The sequence below is a fragment of the Sorex araneus genome, chromosome 1, assembly GCF_027595985.1.
Source record: "Sorex araneus isolate mSorAra2 chromosome 1, mSorAra2.pri, whole genome shotgun sequence".
NCBI lineage: Eukaryota > Metazoa > Chordata > Mammalia > Eulipotyphla > Soricidae > Sorex > Sorex araneus.
In genome coordinates, this window is record NC_073302.1 from 40,806,847 (window position 1) to 40,824,309 (window position 17,463).

The 17,463-nt window shown below is 46.7% G+C and overlaps 1 protein-coding gene across 2 annotated transcripts in view; it reads right to left on the minus strand.

The window, feature by feature from the left end:
- The window catches only part of NFX1 (nuclear transcription factor, X-box binding 1), a 69,746-nt gene that overhangs the window by 52,053 nt on the left and 230 nt on the right, over nt 1-17,463 (minus strand). For both annotated transcript variants that reach the window (XM_055131764.1, XM_055131760.1), the window contains exons 2-4: nt 9,767-10,771; nt 5,751-5,909; nt 3,762-3,839 (exon numbers count right to left, since the gene is read on the minus strand). In XM_055131764.1, coding sequence (XP_054987739.1) covers nt 3,762-3,839; nt 5,751-5,909; nt 9,767-10,771 — 1,242 coding nt within the window. The remainder of the gene's footprint in view (nt 1-3,761; nt 3,840-5,750; nt 5,910-9,766; nt 10,772-17,463) is intronic.

Genomic DNA, 17,463 nt, shown 5'->3' on the forward strand with positions numbered 1-17,463 from the left:
CCAGTGGTATACGGAGGCTGCTTCTGGCAATGTCTGAGCCTGGACATCTGGCATGCAAAGCACATGGTCAGCTTACTGAGCTAATTCTCTGGCCCCTTCACCTACTACTCTTAATTTGACTGCCACTCTAAAGTCTTGATCTCTTCTCAATTATTCTCAACTGCCTGCTGCACATCTCTCTGAATGTCTTTCTTCTCCAACTCAACATTCTAAACTGAACTCACTCTTCTCACCAAACCACTTCTTCACCTGCCTTTTTCTGTCCTCTACCAAAAAGTACAAAACTGTTTCCAAGGGAACAAAATTTTAGAAGGTTTATGTTCCTCCATTTTCCATTGTCACTTATTTCTATTAATGTTTGAAATCCACCCCCTTTGGTTTTGAGGTCACACCCAATAGAGCTCAGGGAGTGCTCTAAGCTCAGTGCATAAGGGTTGCTCCCAGTTGTACACAGGGGACCACATGATGCAGGGGACTGAACACAGGCCTATAGTATGCAAAGCATGCACAAAAGCCCTGTGGGCTATCTGCCTTGATCTTTGAACTTTTTGTTTTTGGCCATACCTGGCAATGCTTGGAGGTTACTCCTGGCTCTGCACTCAGGAATAACTCCTGGTGGTGCTTGGGGAACCAAATAGGATGTTGGGGATCGAACCTGGGTCAGCTGTGTTCAAGGCAAGTGTCTTACCCGCTGTACTATCGCTCCAGCCCCTATCTTTGAACTCTTACATCCCTTCCTTTCTTTGTTCACTCTAATACTTATTATAGACTTAATCTCTATTTGAGTTATTACAAATCCCTAAAATATGTAGATCCTAACTACTCTTCTCTCTGCCACCAGTTTATCTTCATAAAAATAACCAAGTGAGTGCCAGAGTGATAGGACAATAGATAGGGTGGTGGCCTTGCACGTATCCCATCTGTGTTTGACTGTCAACACCTCTTATTTTCCCTTCTGTACTGCTAGGAGTAAGCCCTAAGCATTGCCGGGTGCAGCCCCAAAAGCAGAAAGACCAAGTAGCTTCCAATAGTCTGCTAAACTAAGGCCTGACATCTAAGTCCAGCATCGAGAAGTCATCTTCCCAGTTGTCTCCCATCCTCCACCTTCCTACATCCAGGGCTCCATAACTGGATGACTTCGTCACCTCACAAGGACCCAAGGCCTCTTGGCTTTAAACTTTTGCTACTTCTTCTCTTCAACAGTTCTTTTTTATCTGTTAAGGTTCACCCAGTTTTGTTTAGTCTTTTCTGGGGGCCACAACTGATGGTTTTCAGGGTTTATTCCTAGTTTTGTGTTCAGGGATCACTCCTGGTGGGCTCAGGGGACAATAAGGGATGCCAGGGATCAAACCCAGGTTGGCCATGTGCAAGGCAAATGCCCTATCTCCTATACTACCATTCAGGCTCTTCACCCAGCTTTTAAGCCTGGTTCAATTCTTCACAAAGTTGTCCCTTGATCGTAGCCACAAGTCATAACTTGACACCAAAGATACCCTAGAGAACCTCTAGTACAACATCAAGTCTGTTAATTAGTTCTTAACTCTTAAGACCATAAATTCTGGCAAGTCAATAGGCAGTTTTAGTCCCTTCTGTTTCTTAATGGTGCCTGACACGTTACTAATTCTCAGTAGGTATATTAAGTTATTGGCTCTAGAAGAGAAGAATAGGGTAAAGTCGTCAGACAAAATAAGGCCATTATTAGCTTCCTAATGCCATTTTCCCTTGCTCACCATCTTCACCTTTGTTTCAATCTCTTCAACTTTATTAGGGTCTCATTCTAACTTGTCAGGAGGGCATCACAAGATTTTAAACTCCACAGTGATATTTTATGTTTAAAATTCCTTTCAAACACGGTAATCAAGCCTTGGTATTTCTTCTCTTAGTCCAATTTTCCCTGATCTCCTGCTTCTAGTTTCATCTCTACCTTACCAGCAGTACTACATCAAAAATATTAATTCCTTCAACTAAAATTTATCATCTGTATCTTTTAAAGAACAAATTTTTACAATAAAACATAAAAGAAACTAAATGTAAGAAAGTTAAGGGTGCCAGTGGGGAAGAAGGAAGCTTGTGCTTGCTTTGGCAGCAGCTTCCCCTGGCAGAGCATTGCTGGGGTCAGATCTTTAATGACACAATAGATAAGAATTCAAATTTAAAAAGGGGAAAAACAGTCTAGAATGCTGGTGAGTTCAAAAGATTGACTCGAGAGTAGTGATCTATGACCAACTCTAAATGAAAATCCTGAGTTAAAGTAATAAGAAAGGAAAAAATATGAACAATTTAGAGAAAGGAGCTCATACAACAAGAAAAAAAGGAAAAAAAGGAAAAGTCAAAACATTACTTGCGGGGCTGGAGCAATAGCACAGCAGGTAGGGCGTTTGCCTTGCACACAGCTGACCCGGGTTCGATTCCCAGCATCCCATATGGTCCCCTGAGCACTGCCAGGAGTAATTCCTGAGTGCATGAGCCAGGAGTAACCCCTGTGCATTGCTTGATGTGACCCAAAAAGCAAAACAACAACAACAACAAAAAAAAAACCCACAAAAAACCATTGCTATTGTGCAGCCCCACTATGAATATATAAAATACCCTGGATTCAGTGAGAAAGGGATCACTGATGACTTCTTAAAGGTTTCAGTGACATAAAGAGGACAGAAGCAAAAAATGTAACTTATTGAGTGAGGCAGATGGTTATGAAACAAGACCTGAAAAAGCAACAACATGTTGAAAGTTAGCCATTAAAAGGCAGCATGCCAAGGGCTTGCTTTGTAGGCAGCCGACTCAGGTTTAATCCCTGGCACCCAGTATAGACCCCCAAGACCCACCTAAAGTGATCCCTGAGCATGAGCCAGGAGTAAGCCCTGAGCACCATCTGGTGTGTCACCAACAACCCATACAAAAAATAAAAGAGAATAAAAAGGGCCAGAGCGATAGTATAGTGGGTAGGGCACTCTGTCTTACAGCCAATTCGGGTTTGATCTCTGGCACCCCATATGGTCCCCTGCATCCACCGGGACACAAAGACCAAGAAATAGCCTAGCAGTAGGAATGAATATTTGGTTCACAGCAGTGTCTTCCCAACATATAGAAGAACTAAGCTATGAAAAAAACAATTATTCATAGAAAGGAGAGGAAGGAAAAAGGTTTAGCATTTATAACGTTGGTTCACATATAATATCTTATTAAAAAGACCAATGACTGGGGCTGGAGTGATAGCACAGCGGGTAGGGCGTTTGCCTTATAAGTGGCCAACGCAGGTTCAATTCCCAGCATCCCATATGGTCCCCTGAGCACCGCCAGGAGTAATTCCTGAGTGCAGAGCCAGGAGTAACCCCTGAGCATTGCCAGGTGTGACCCAAAAAAGAAAAAAAAAAACTACCAAAAAAACAAAAGGCCAGTGACTGAATTCTTGAATTAAAATACACTTCCAACACGAGTGTACTCATGCTGCTCCCATCTGGAGTATCACAGCTATAACAGCCAGGAATGAGAAGGAGCCCATGTCTGTTTTCTCCTTTGCCATAAGATCAGTTCTGCTCAACAATGGACAGCTAAAGACATGAGCATTACAGGAGAAAGACATCTCCATAACAGTCTGCTGACGGCACAAAGGCCTGTGACGCCAGCTGAGTGCTGGGCCATGTTCTCCTGAGGCCTTGGAAAAACCTTCTTCTAATTTATAAATGTAACTGCCCAGCAACCCTCCTCTCCTATGCTGGGAACTAAGGCACAAGGTACGAAGTGGAAGAGACTCTACTCACCACAGAAACAAGTGTAGGTATTAGGAACGTGTGCAGAAACATTCTGACATGCCGGGCACCGCCAACCACTCTGACCATCTGTCAAGAACAAGGAGAGGAAACCAAATTAATTTCCTTTCAAAAGCACATGAAATTAAAAAAAATTTTTTTCAATCTCCAGGAAGTCATAATATTGAAGCAACAGTAGTAATTTGCACATGAAGGAGAGCAGACATTTAAGAAACAAATCCTTGGTGCTCTAATGTGGCGTAAGTACTGCATTCAGACATAAGGACTTTGGACATAGTGAATCAAGTTTGTATCCATTTTATCTGTATTTTAAAAACTGAGCTGCAACTGACATATCACACTGATAAGTTTAAGACATACAATGTTTTGGTATGATACATCCAAACACTGCAACATGATTACCACAGGAGCATCAGCTAACATCTCTATGACATCACATGGTAATCATTTCATTTTGTGGTGAGAATGCACTATACTTTACTTTTTTTAGGGGGTAGGGCAAGGTTTGGGCTACTCAGATTCCGTGCTCAGGAGACTGATGTGGCAAGGGCTGAAGGTGGGTCTCCGGCATACATATATGCACTCAGTCTTTTAAGCCTCCTCCTAGGCCCAAGAATGTGCTACTAGGGGCTGGAGCGATAGCACAGCGGGAAGAGCATTTGCCTTGCATGTGGCCGATCCGGGTTCAATTCCCAGCATCCCATACGGTCCCCCAAGCACCACCAGAAGTGATTCCTGGTGCAGAGCCAGGAGTAACCCCTGAGCATTGCTATTATTTCTAATGTCAAGATAAAAAACGATGGGGGCCGAGCGTATAGCAGGTAGGGCATTTGCCTTGCAAATGGCTGACCTGGGTTCAATATCCAGTATTCCCTATGGTCCCCTAAGAATCGCCAGGAGTAATTTCTGAGTACAGATCCAGGAGTAACCCCTGAGCACCACCAGGTGTGTCCCTCCTCTCCTCCCCGCAAAAAAGATAAATATGATCCTTGGCTTGAAAAAAATAAGAGGGACCGGAGAGCTAGCAAACCCAGATTTGATCCCTGGCACCCCATATGGTCACCCAAGCCTACCAGGAGTGATCTCTGAGAGCTGAGAGAGGAGTAATCCCTCAGCATTGCCGGGGATGGCCCCAACCCAAAAACTACATATAAATACATATTTAATAGTTCAATCTTGTTAGGCTTATGTTAAGATCTATAGCTTAATACTGCTCATCTCTAATCAGAATATTCTGAATGTATCAATCACTATATCAAGAGAATTAATATATCAATTAGTATATTCATCATATAAGCATATGATCAATGTACTTTTCCTCCCTGAAGACAAATATTATGGTTGAACTAAATATTTCCCTCTTTTCCTTCTCTTTTGTTGTTGCAAAGTCTGGGGAACCACAAACTTATTTTGGGGCCACACCTGAAAGTGCTCACTCCTGGCTCTGTAGCCGGCAGGGGGTGGGGGTGGTGATGTCACTTTGTAATTAATTTTTTTGGCCATACCTGGAGGTGCTCAGGGTTAGTCCTGTCTTTGCACTCACTCGAGGGCCATTAAGTAGTGGACCCAGGTAGGTCCCATACAAGGCAAGCACCCTACCCACTGTACTATCACTCTGGTTCATGGGGGTGACTTCTAGTGATCAGGGCACCGTGCAGCACTGGGATTAAAGCCAGGCCTCCGGCAGGCAAGGCCAGCACTCAGCCCACCAAGTATCTCCTTGGCCTTGGGATTACAAACTTGACTGCAGCTCATGACAGAACCGGCAGCTGAAATCACTGTGGCACTAGGATTTCAGACAGCAGCCAGCCAGAACTGCACTGGGCATTCACAGTGGCACCAGGAATCAAACTCAGGACTCCTGCTGCCAAGGTAGGCTCAACAGACTACAACAGCACTGCCTCCTAGCTTCAGAAGAGTATTCTGTCTGCCCAGAAGCAAGAGAATATCCCGAACCCTCAGCAGAGGGAAGTGACTCACCTGCTTGAGAGGCTGGAGACCTGGCCCACTTCTGGATACAGCTCAGATGGAACACATGGTAGCAGCTCTGGCAGCTCCACACTGGGGCTGTGACACGCACCAATTCACAGCACACCATGCACTCGTATTTCTCTGTTGTCAGCTGCTCAATCAGAGAACCTGTTTCAAGCACAACACAGATGAGTTCAAATGCACTGAAGAATCCAAACACTGGGGGGTGAGAGGGGATGATAGTACCGTGGGTACTGGGTTTGATTCCTGGCATCTTATATGTTCCCCTGGGCCGGCCAGGAGTGATCCTGAGCACAGAGCAAGGAGAAAGCCCTGAGCACTGCTGGGTGTGCCCCACTCCCCTGCCAATGGGGAAAAAAACAAAACAAAACGCTTTGGTGCCTACTGCAGGCCCTAGCAATCTATGGTAAGGTTGTCAGAATAAAGGAGACACAGTCCCTGACTCGGGAAGGTCACTAGTAAGAGAGACCAGGGCATAGCATCCTAAGACTCCTGCCAGAGGAGTCTGGGAGATGGCTTAAACGGCTGGCGCAGATGTTTTGCGCGTGGGAAACCCTTGGTCCAATCCCACCACCCAATTTCTTAGGGAGTGCTGGAACTCAGGTTGGAATGAGGAATTTGCTCTTATCAAGAGAAAAAGTCAGTCTGCCCAGGTATTCTTTTGCTTGCCGCCTGCTATCACAGAAAATTTGAGGAAGGAGGAACAGAGTGATGACACATTTATTTGGGAAATATAAGGAGAGAAAAGGGAGTCACGCACTCTAGAGAGGACACAGGCTTCTCTACAGAGTGCCAAGTACACACCCCAAGCTGAGATGTGGACAAATTCCCAGGATGAAGAATGCATGCCTTAAAGAAATTATCTCAGGCAGAGATGTGGGGGGCCCCAGAATGGGAAAATGTGCACTTTGTCCAATTTAATGTCGAAAGAAATATGGACTACCCGGGGGCTGGAGTGATAGCACAGCGGCTAGGGCATTTGCCTTGCACGCGGCTGACCTGGGTTCGATTCCCAGCATCCTATATCGTCTGAGCACTGCCAGGTGTAATTCCTGAGTGCATGAGCCAGGAGTACCTCCCGTGCATTGCTGGGTGTGACCCAAAAAGGCAAAAAAAAAAAGAAATATGGACTACCCTTAGACTAAGTTCTGTGAGGTGAGGCCAGAGGTTTTCTGTCTTGCCTTAAGTATTTTTTGTTTGTTTGTTTGCTTGATTTTTGGGTCACATCCAGCTGTGCTCAGAGTTTACTCCTGGATCTGTGCTCAGGAATCACTCCTGGCAGGGCTTGGGGAGATGCCAGGGATTGAATCTGGGCTGGGCATGTGCAGAGCAAATGTCTAACCAGTTGAACTATCTCTCCAGCCTGGAGTATTTCTAGTACCTGACACATACCAGGTGCTGAATAGATACTCATCAAACAAATAAAAGAAAAAGGGAAGTTAAGAGGGTATATATCAGAAAGACTCCAATAAACAAACAAAAAATTAGAATATAATATAAAGTAGTGGGTTTATGAAGAATAATAAAGGAGGCAGGAAATGCTGGTAGTGGAAGAAATATGGTCGATTTGGGGAGCCTCCTAAGTAGTGTGCAGGAGGCCCTGACACAAGGCAATTCTTGGCCAACTGTATTGCACTTCAATGCCGGGGCCTTAGAATGCAGTGCTGTCGGGGCCTGCAGTGATGGGGATTACCCAGGCCTCCCAGAGCTATGTGGTGGCCTCCAGGACCATGCTGGGCAGAGCTAGGGGCTGCCAGGGCTGCACCTGGTGATGCTCAAGGGAGATATGTGGTGCTATGAATTGAACCAGGGCACACAAAGCATGTGTCCTAACCACTGTGTGCTCTCTGGGTACAGTACATGGTTTTAAACAGGATAATCAAAAAGGTCAGTAATTACAGCAGCACCAAATCCAGGCTATTACAAGATTTACTGCAATAGCCTTCTGCTACCCAGATGGAACTGGAAAGGTAGAATGAAACACTGACTCGGATGGGATTCTGCCAAATGGGTAATCAGAAGGATAATCCTTCAGGGACTTATGAAGTGCCACCTAAAAGGGTAATGAAGGTCAGCTGGGGTGGAAGGTGTCATTGTTTTTTTTTTGTTTTTGTTTTTTTTTGTTTTGCTTTTTGGGTCACACCTGGCAATGCACAGGGGTTACTCCTGGCTTTGCACTCAGGAATTACTCCTGGCGGTGCTCAGGGGACCATATGGGATGCTGGGATTCGAACCCGGGTTGGCCGCGTGCAAGGCAAACACCCTACCGGCTATGCTATCACTCCAGCCCCAGGTGTCATTGTTTTTAAAACACCCTTTTCTCTCCCAGAACTCACAGGGTTAGTATATTCAATTGCTCTGCACTGCTCAGGCACAAAACCCTTGGCTTTGTTTTATTCTTGTGCATCCAACAAGCAATCTGTCTGCAAATCCTTTTACTTTCCAACTATGTTCAAAATCCACCGTGACCATACCTCTTCGATCACTCCTCTCAGTCAAAGACTCCATTCTTGACTGGACTCACCCTACTAGTCTGTTAACATGTCTTCTTGCCTCCTTACAGTCTGCTCTCCACAGTCTTGGTGATGATTTAAAATATTAGTAAAATTGGCCCAATTATCTCTTTTCTCTACACTTCCCTGCAGCTTATCTTCTTAGAACCAAATCCAGTCCCTTTGACTTCTCTGAGCATCTTTCTGGCCACCAACCTTGTTGACAAAGACCCTTCCCACTCCAATCTAAATGTGTCCTCCCTCTGGAGTGCAGCGTGCCACATTTGTGCACTTCAAAAAGACCTATCTAAATGACTGCCCCTGCCAGGTGGGTTGTCTTTTTTTTTTTTTTTAACCTGAATTTCTTTTTAAGCTCTAAATCACTATCTGGTATATTACATATTTAAATGTTTTCTGTTCATCTTTCCCACCAGAAAATAAATCCCATCAGTGTTATATTCCCAGTGGAGGGCTGGAGAGAAGAGTATAGGAAATAAGGTGCTTACCTTGCGTGCAGCCAACCTGGTTTGATCCCAGGTACTACATACACAGTCCACTAGGGGTCACTCTTGAGCACAGAGCCAGGGAATGCCCCTTGAGCACTGCTGGGTGTGGTTCAATCCCCATGTGCCAACCCTCACAAATATGTATTTGTAGCACACAGAACAGTGCTTACCCATATTTTTCAGAAAATTTCAATGTAAGTAAAAGATGAATTTGTAGGTGAAGAGAACCAGTAAGTAGGACTAAGTGGTGGAGAGATACAGTTCAGTATATTTGAATGCTAGTGGAGAAGGCTGGAGAGATAGTACAGTGGGTAGGGTGCTTGCCTTGTAAGTGGTTGACCTGGGTTTCAGCCCTAGCATCACATATGATCACCCTGACCATCACCAAGAGCAATCCCTAAGCACAGAGCAAGGAGTAAGCCCTTAGCACCACTGGGTGTGGCCCAAAGAACAAAGCAAACAAATGCTGGTGGAAAAAATGAACAGAAGCTCAAGATAGTAAATTGTTTAGGAACAGCTGCAGCTAAGCAGGCACAGCACTCGCCTTGCATGCATAAGGCCTGGAGTTTGGGAGTTTGATCCGGCACTGCAAAAAACATCACCACAACAAAAACCAAAATAAACCCACACTAAATTCCTTATTTGCACTTACAATGCATAAACATGAAATCAACGGGACGGGAAGTGGGTGGCAGCAGAACCCAGGAAGATGACTGCGCAAGGACAGATTTTCAACTCTACACCTTTTTCTGTTTGTTTTTTGAGCCCCACCCGGCAACGCTCAGGTTTTACTCCTGGCTGGTTGCAGGGGACCATATGGGGTGCCAGGGACTGAACCTGGATGGCTACCTGCAAGTACTTCCCACACTGTACTACCTCTTTGGCTCATCACTCTGCACCTTTTAATACTTTCTGGTATCTAAATTGTATGACTATCTGACTTACTCAAAATGCAAAATAAAAAAACAAACCAAGACATCTCCTTCTCCCATCTGCACAGACTTACCTGTGTGTGTCTCCACGTTCTTCAGCACATGGTTCTGCTTGCCTCGGAGGAAAGGAGATAATGCTGGAGGATTCTGCCTCCTTCCGGCACATTTTTCTGGGTCAACCCTTCTGGAAGGCTTGCTGATGACGGCCAAGTTCCCGTTGTCACAGGCAGTTTTTGCTGGTCTGTCGCTGAGAGTGTACTTTGGAATGGGGGCCATGCTGTTTCGGGGGCCTGCACTTGCATGCCGCTGGTTCTCCTGTTTTGGAGGGTTCCTGCCTGGCCGGGGCCTGGCCCCCTCCACTTCCCAGGGAGGCCTTTTCTGTGGGTACCTTCTCTGCTCATTGCGTCTCGCTGCGTACCCATCTAGTACCCCTTTTCTAAAGGGCGTATCTGAAGAATCGGGGTGGATAACCCCCACTGGCTTGTTATTTTCTGGTCCAACATCCTCAGGTTTTAGAGGCATTCTGTTACCCCATTCACCTTTGATTTTCCCCTTGACTTTTGGTCCTCTCCCATAGCTGTATACAAACGAAGTGGCTTTTTTGGGCTTTGCCCCCCGAGGGTCTGCACTGACAATTTCCTTCTCACTCTCAGAAGGGCTCTGCTCTCTGGGGTTCCCACTCTCTGGCCTGGACCCACTTTCTAAGCTGGCTACATCTGAGGTGTGGTCCGTGAGACTCTGTGTTCTCTTGACTCGGACCTGCTGCTTTTCACTCCTCAGCTTCTGCCAAGGTTGATTCTGAAGGGCCTGGCTCTTGAGCGATTTCCCAGAAGCAGCAGGATGGAAGGCAGTCTGCTGGGTCTTGGGTTTGCTGCCCGAGGGGTGGTAAGTGTGCTGATGGACAGCGCTGACCTCATCGTAAGGAACCTGTCTGGAAAGGTGGCAGGGCGGTGGAGAGGTATAATTTCTTCTCCCAATCTTATTAGAATCTAGTCGCCTCTGGGTCCCACGATGCAGACCTGAATTTTTTCTCTCCTGGGGAATGAATTCAGCAGCGTCCGTATTGAATTTAAACGTACCTAGAACATAAGAAACAGACTTGCCAGTGGGGGTAAAAAAATGTAATCTTTACCCATGCTGCCCCAAAGACAAAAGCCTTATCTAAAAGTTATTGTCCTATAAGCTCTATGAAACCAGAACTCTCAGTGAGGCCTGTTTCCTATGAAAGGGAGAGGTTCCAGAGTCTTGTGGGAGACTGATCATCCCATGTCCAAGCAGTCACACAATAAGCCACTACTAACTAAGAGCTAAGTAAAAATGTTCACCTGGGTCACTAGGCATTACCTATACATGAACTTATTTTATTTAAAAGCTTAAGGTCAGCAAACAGTCCCGGGGTGGGGGTATGTTGAAGGGTCCATGTGTCTTCCAAAACTTCACAGTAATAATGTGTAACATCAAGAACAGTTTGGAAATCAGCAAAAATCAGTTTAAAGTGTGACCCTCCCCCTGGACTTTGTTGCTAAAGTACAGAAATTCAAAACCTCAAGGCTGCTACCACAGCCGCGCGACCTCGTATCTCTTCACAACAGATCTGACTAGTGGGGTACTCCTAACAATAATAGTGAGGTTTGTGTTGAAATATTGAATGTAACCATAGTAAATAGAAAGTAAAGTGAAATTTATCAGTTACATGGCGGGGGGGGGGGGGGGGGAGGGCCGGGATGGGAGGTGTGCTGGTTTTTTTTTTTTTGGTGGTTGGATATGGGCACGGGTGAATGAATGGATGGTTGTTCCAGCATTGTATAACTGAGACTTAAGCCTGAAAGCATTGTAATTTTCCACATGGTGATTCAATAAAATAAAATTCTTAAAAATAAATAAATAAATAAAGTGTGACCCTCCAATCTATGAGACATTCCGTTAATGTTTTAATCCAAGTTCCCGCATCTATTACCAAAGACCATGTTGTTTCAATGCATTCTTACACTTAAATAAACTTTCATTAAGAGAGGACTTAGCACAGTAAGTACATCAGTCCCTGCACGCTCCCCCCACCCCTGCCTTCCCAAAACATACTTCAGATTTTCTACATATCTCTAAAAATATGGTCCCAACATCTCAGAGTCCTGAGATTGAAGCACACACTCCTTCAAAAAAGTTTTTACCCCAAAGATGCTTCTGGGTCCTGTCAACTCAGTTCTGAAAGGGCAAAAAGGACATGATTTACCTACACACACAGACCTTTGTGTAGCATACAGAATACACTATGAATCCCTAGGAGCGACAAGACAGAGGGATAAGTCCCTACTCATCCCTTATAGTATCTTCATGCAAGGTACTTTACTCCATTTTTCATAAATGTTATGAGGATAGTAACAATTACTAATAGTTGCTGTGGATAACAGAGCAATTTAGTTACACATGCGAGTGGTTAAAATGGTTTTACTCAGGTATGAGGATTTTGTGACCAAAATCTCCAGATCATACAAAGTTGGGGATGAGTGGTCTTCCCTCATCCCCCTGTTCTTCCAGGAGGCTGACAGAACTGCACCATATACGCTCTTTAACCAGTCATGATCTGGTTCATTTATAAAACACCATTTATGTCACAAATAAATCTCAGAAGAGATCAACAAGCTGCAGAGATGCCTCCAGACCCCAAAGTCACCATCCAGTTAAAAATTTAACTCCAGCTCTACCATCTTATTTAAAATCTTAGAATTCCTGGAGTGTGAGGTTGCATATGCATATACCACTGATGTACCAGGAATAGCACACCACATTGGATGGGGTGTAAAGTAGAAGGCAACCAATATTAAAAATATTAGCAGACTCGGGGCCGAAGCGATGGCACAGCGGGGAGGGAGTTTGCCTTGCACTCGGCTGACACGGGTTCGATCCCCGGCATCCCATATGGTCCCCCAAGCACTGCCAGGGGTGATTCCTGGGTGCAAAGCCAGGAGTAACCCCTGAGCATTGCTGGGTGTGACCCAAAAAGAAAAAAAATAGAAAAAAAATATTAGCAGACTCACACATGAATCTCAAAGGGAGTCACATACCTTGGAGATGTTTCCCACCCCACACCAGGCTGGTTTCATCAGGGCACCTCAGAGGGGGGCTGGTGCGTCCCGCTAGAACCCAACTGCCGCCAAGCTCACAAAGGACATTCATGGGCTCATCCAGAGCCCCCCCCCACACATGAGAATGAGTCCACTGAAAAAGCCAGGTATGCAGGACTTGTGACTGAAATCTCCAGGCTCACAGTCAGGAATGGGCTCCTCCTCCCATCTCCGTGTTTCCCGGGTTCCTGACAGTCACAGCCACGAACTGCTTCTGGGTGCCATTTATGCGCAATAATGGCCATGATCCAGTTCACAATTAAATAAATAAATCTAGGAAGAAAGCAACACACTACAGAGATGCCTCCAGACCCTAAAATCACCATCCAGTTAAAAAAATTTAACTTCAGCGCAAGCATCCTATTTAAAATTTTAGAATTCCAGAAGCATCATGGCTGTGTGACAGATCTCATAATTTATGCCACTGATATACCAAGAGTAGCACACCTTCTACTTTACATTTGATGGGGCGTAAGGTAGAAGTCAATTGATATAGATAAAAAATACTTAAATTACATAATTTATATGATTAACATATAATATATAAATTATATATGATATAAACATCTGTCTGTGGGGCAGGCTTGGGTGGTGGTGGGACAATTCAACATAATGGTAGTGGGAAGGTGTAATGGTTGTTGGACTGGTGCTGAAATACTGAATGTAATGAATTATTGTGAACAACTTTATGAAAATAAAATTTAAAAAATTGGCACATAAGGCTCAACCTGTAACAACATGTTAGTAATCTCTTATACAAAGGCTTAATGGCTCCAGTGTGAGATACAACAATCTTCACACTCTTTCTTCTAAGGAAACCTTTTTTGATCATTTTTAGCACATTACTCATAACAAGCAATACAAAATAAATTAGGGGCAGCTAAACAAATTAGCTATTGGGGCAAGATTGGGTGGTGGTTGGGAAAATGGAAATAATGGTGGTGGGAGGGTGTAATGATAGTGGGATTGGTGTTGGAATACTGAATATAATAAATTATTGTGAACAGCTTTATTAAAATAACATTTAAAATAAATTTTTAAAAAGTTAAAAAATGTAAAATAATTCTTCATTGTGAATAAACCATGCCACAATTATTTCCTTTTCAGTAGTGGGCGGGGGGAATGGTGTTTTATAAATACTGTTAGGACTAGAGAACTTCTGAAACACACAGACCCGAGCACAGGTGGGTGCAGCACAGTTTGTGGGTTCACATTTTAAGATTAAGCCCTAACATTTATGAGGTATTTAACATGTGCCATGCATTTGTCCAGGCACTTTACATGCATTAGCTCTCTTACTCTTTCCCATTCCTAATGAGAAATCAGAGTAAATCACCTGCCCAACGCCACAGCAGGGGTCTTCCAAAACAGATGGACAATTCCACTCCAGAGGCCTCTTACACTGGTTATGGTCGGGCAGTGGGTACATAGAAACATATACTTAAGAACTGAACAAGAGGGGCTGAAGTGAGAGTACAGCAGGTAGGGCGTTTGCCTTGCATGGGGCCAACCCGGGTCGATCCCCCCGCAACCCATATGGTTTCCCAAGCACACCAGGAGTAATTTCTGAATGCAGAGCCAGGAGTAATCCATGAGCATCTCCAGGGGTGACCCCCCCCCAAAATTTTTTTTATAAATTGAGTAAGACGGGGGGAGGGGGGCGGGATATAGTAAAAACATGCACTTATATGCTGAGTGGGAAGACTGACCCAAGTGGGTATCATGAAGTTAATTCTCTACATGACAGCTTGAAAAAGTAAAGGGGTGGGGGGCAGGGAGACTGGGACAGAAAAAAAAAAGGTCATTAAAAGTTGCCAAGAGGGGCCTGGAGCAATAGCACAGCGGGTAGGGCGTTTGCCTTGCACGCGGCCGACCAGGGTTCTAATCCCAGCATCCCATATGGTCCCCTGAGCACCGCCAGGGGTAATTCCTGAGTGAAGAGCCAGGAGTAACCCCTGAGCATCGCCAGGTGTGACCCCCCCCCAAAAAAAAAAGTTGCCAAGAATACCCTGGTAGGGCTGGAGAGAGATACAACTGCTAGGGCGCTTGCCTTGCATGTGGCTGATCCAGGTTCGACTCCAGACGTCCCATATGGTCCCCTGAGCCCACAAGAAGTGATCCCTGAGCAGAAAGTCAGGAGTAAGCCCCAAGCACTGCAGGGTTTGCCCCCACCCAGAGGATGCATATGTATCTATGTATCTCCTGCTAAAGGACTCAAAGAGGGTGCTTTGTGCTGAGCAGTAAGGAGTTGATACAATTCCAGAGTCTAGCAAGGCAACATCGTTTCCTCATCTACAGTAAATGTTCCACTACACATGGGGTAGTAGGCAATGCCCTTGGGCAGACCCCTAAGGAATACAAAAAAGGGCCAGAGATAGAGTACAGTGGGTGAGGTGCTTGCCTGGCATGGGGCCAATCAGGGTTCACTCCCCAGCACCTCATATAGTCCCCTGAATCTCAACGAGAGTGATCCCTGAGCACAGAGCCAGAATTAAGCCTCAAGCACCTCCAAGTGTGGCTAAGAGAAATGAATGGACACAGAGACATCAGAGATGGCCCAGCACATGCTTCGCATCCCTGACACCCTCAAGCAGTCAGGAGTAGCCTCTTGCAGCACCCTGGGTGAGGCCCACAACACAAAAACAAGGAGGAAGAAGGGCCAGAGGTGTGTGCTTCACATGCAGGAGGCCCTGGTTCAACCTCCCCCATGGACAGCAGCAACCCCCAAGTTCCTTGGCAGAAATGGCCTCTGTGCACCACCTGATGACCCCTTCATCTGCCCCCCCAACAAAAAATCATGAAGAAACAAGAGTACCCATATTAGAAAACCACACCCGAAGCACTAATTTTCTGCACTATTTTAAGTAGCTTAGCTGAAAGTCTTCAGTGCAAACACTATCTCAACAGCAAAGCATGACTGAAGAACAAGTGGTACCCAGAAGCTATGCTAGACGGCGGTATGAGCGCTGTCCAGCAGATGGGTGGAGCAGAGCAGGGGGAAGTCCAGTGGCCGACTACAAAGTCCACAGACAAAGCTGGCATTAGAGCCTATTCTCTTGGACAGAAAGTTCCCGGCACCGGGCAGCTGTTCAAGGACAAGAGCAAACACGAGAACTAAACTCTAGGGGGGGAGGGGAGTACAAGGGTGTAGACTAGAAATGATGAAAAAAAGACACATAATAGGAACTAAGACAAAAACAGAACAAAACGTAGGAAAGGGAGATGGTAGGTCTCCGTATTGGGGGAACTTTGCCTCAATAGATGGGGTGGAGGGCACAACATCAGGGGCCAAAACTATGATGAGCCCCACCCAGCAACGCTGGAAACGCTGGTGGAGGGAGCAATGGCTAAGAGCCCTGGGCCTGAAAATGGGAAGAACAACGGATCCAAAGGAAAAGCTCTGGGAAAGAGAAAGGGAGAATACCGTAATGGCAGCCGCAAAAAGTCCCCACCCGCTACAACTGCCCCCTGAACTCAGTATCTCCTCGGATCTAGGGTCGACCGGTGGGCGCACCATGTTTTTTCCAACTCTGAACCAGACTCACAACAACGAAGTCATTTTACTCGACATCCAGCCCCTAACACACTCAGCTACTCTATTCGGATGCCCTAACAGCTGCTTGTTACAGTAGCTCAAAACTAAAAATAATAATAATAATAATAATTCCCAAATGTTTCCAGACCTCAAAAAAACCAAATTCCTGCTCGGCTTTTTCAGAAAGAGTCGACGGCAAAACAACAACAAAAATCAAGCGAGTGGGCTGTGATACTCTTTTTTTTTTTTTTTTTAAGAACAAAGGAATCAGTTCCCCCTCCCCCCCAAAATTTCCAAAACTTCCAACAAAAGCTTCGCTCCAGAGGGCCGGCCGGGGCGTATGGACTGAGCTAGAATCAAGAGGGTCCCGACGGCCGAGCGGTGTTTCAAGGCTGGCTTCTCGGGCAGTGCCTTCCCGACGAGCACTCCCTTTCGGAGGCGAGCCCGGGAAAGGCCGCGGGCCGCGGGGTAACGGGGCAGCGCCCGCGCGGGTGCAGGCCGGGGGCCGCGCGCTGCGGCCTCGCGGGCGGGGGGCGGCGCCTGCGTCGCGGGCGGGCAGCGAGGCCGCCAGGCCACGGACGTTCCTTTCGGGTGGGCCGTCCGGAGAGTTCGGAACACGCAGCTAGCGGGCACGCCCCGCCGGAAATGGGGATGGGGACGGGGAGGCGAGCGCGGCGCGGCCGCGGGCCAATGGCCGGGCAGGGGAGCGGAGGGGGGGCGGAAGTCTCCCCCCAACCCTGGGGTTCCCTTAGCGACTCCCCGTGGGCCTCACGAGGCCTGCGCGGCTCGGAGCCCGCCCGCGCCGTCCCCACCCCGCCCCCACCCCAGCCCCTCCAGCGCCCACGGGCGTAACCCCCTCAAGCAGCAGCGTTCCAACCCCGCCTGGCCGCGGCCCCCAGGAATCGGGATTGGAAGTGGGGGGGCGGGGTGGGGGTGGACAAGCCACCCGAACCCGCCGGGCCCGATGCGGGCCCAGACGGGCGGGGATCTCAGTACACACGACGCGCACGGCCGGGCCCGAGCGAGCCCCCACCCTCCGCCGCTATCCCCCCCCTCCTCCTCCTCCTCCTCCTCCTCCTCCTCCTCCCCCCCTTCGCGCGCGCCCCCACCCGCC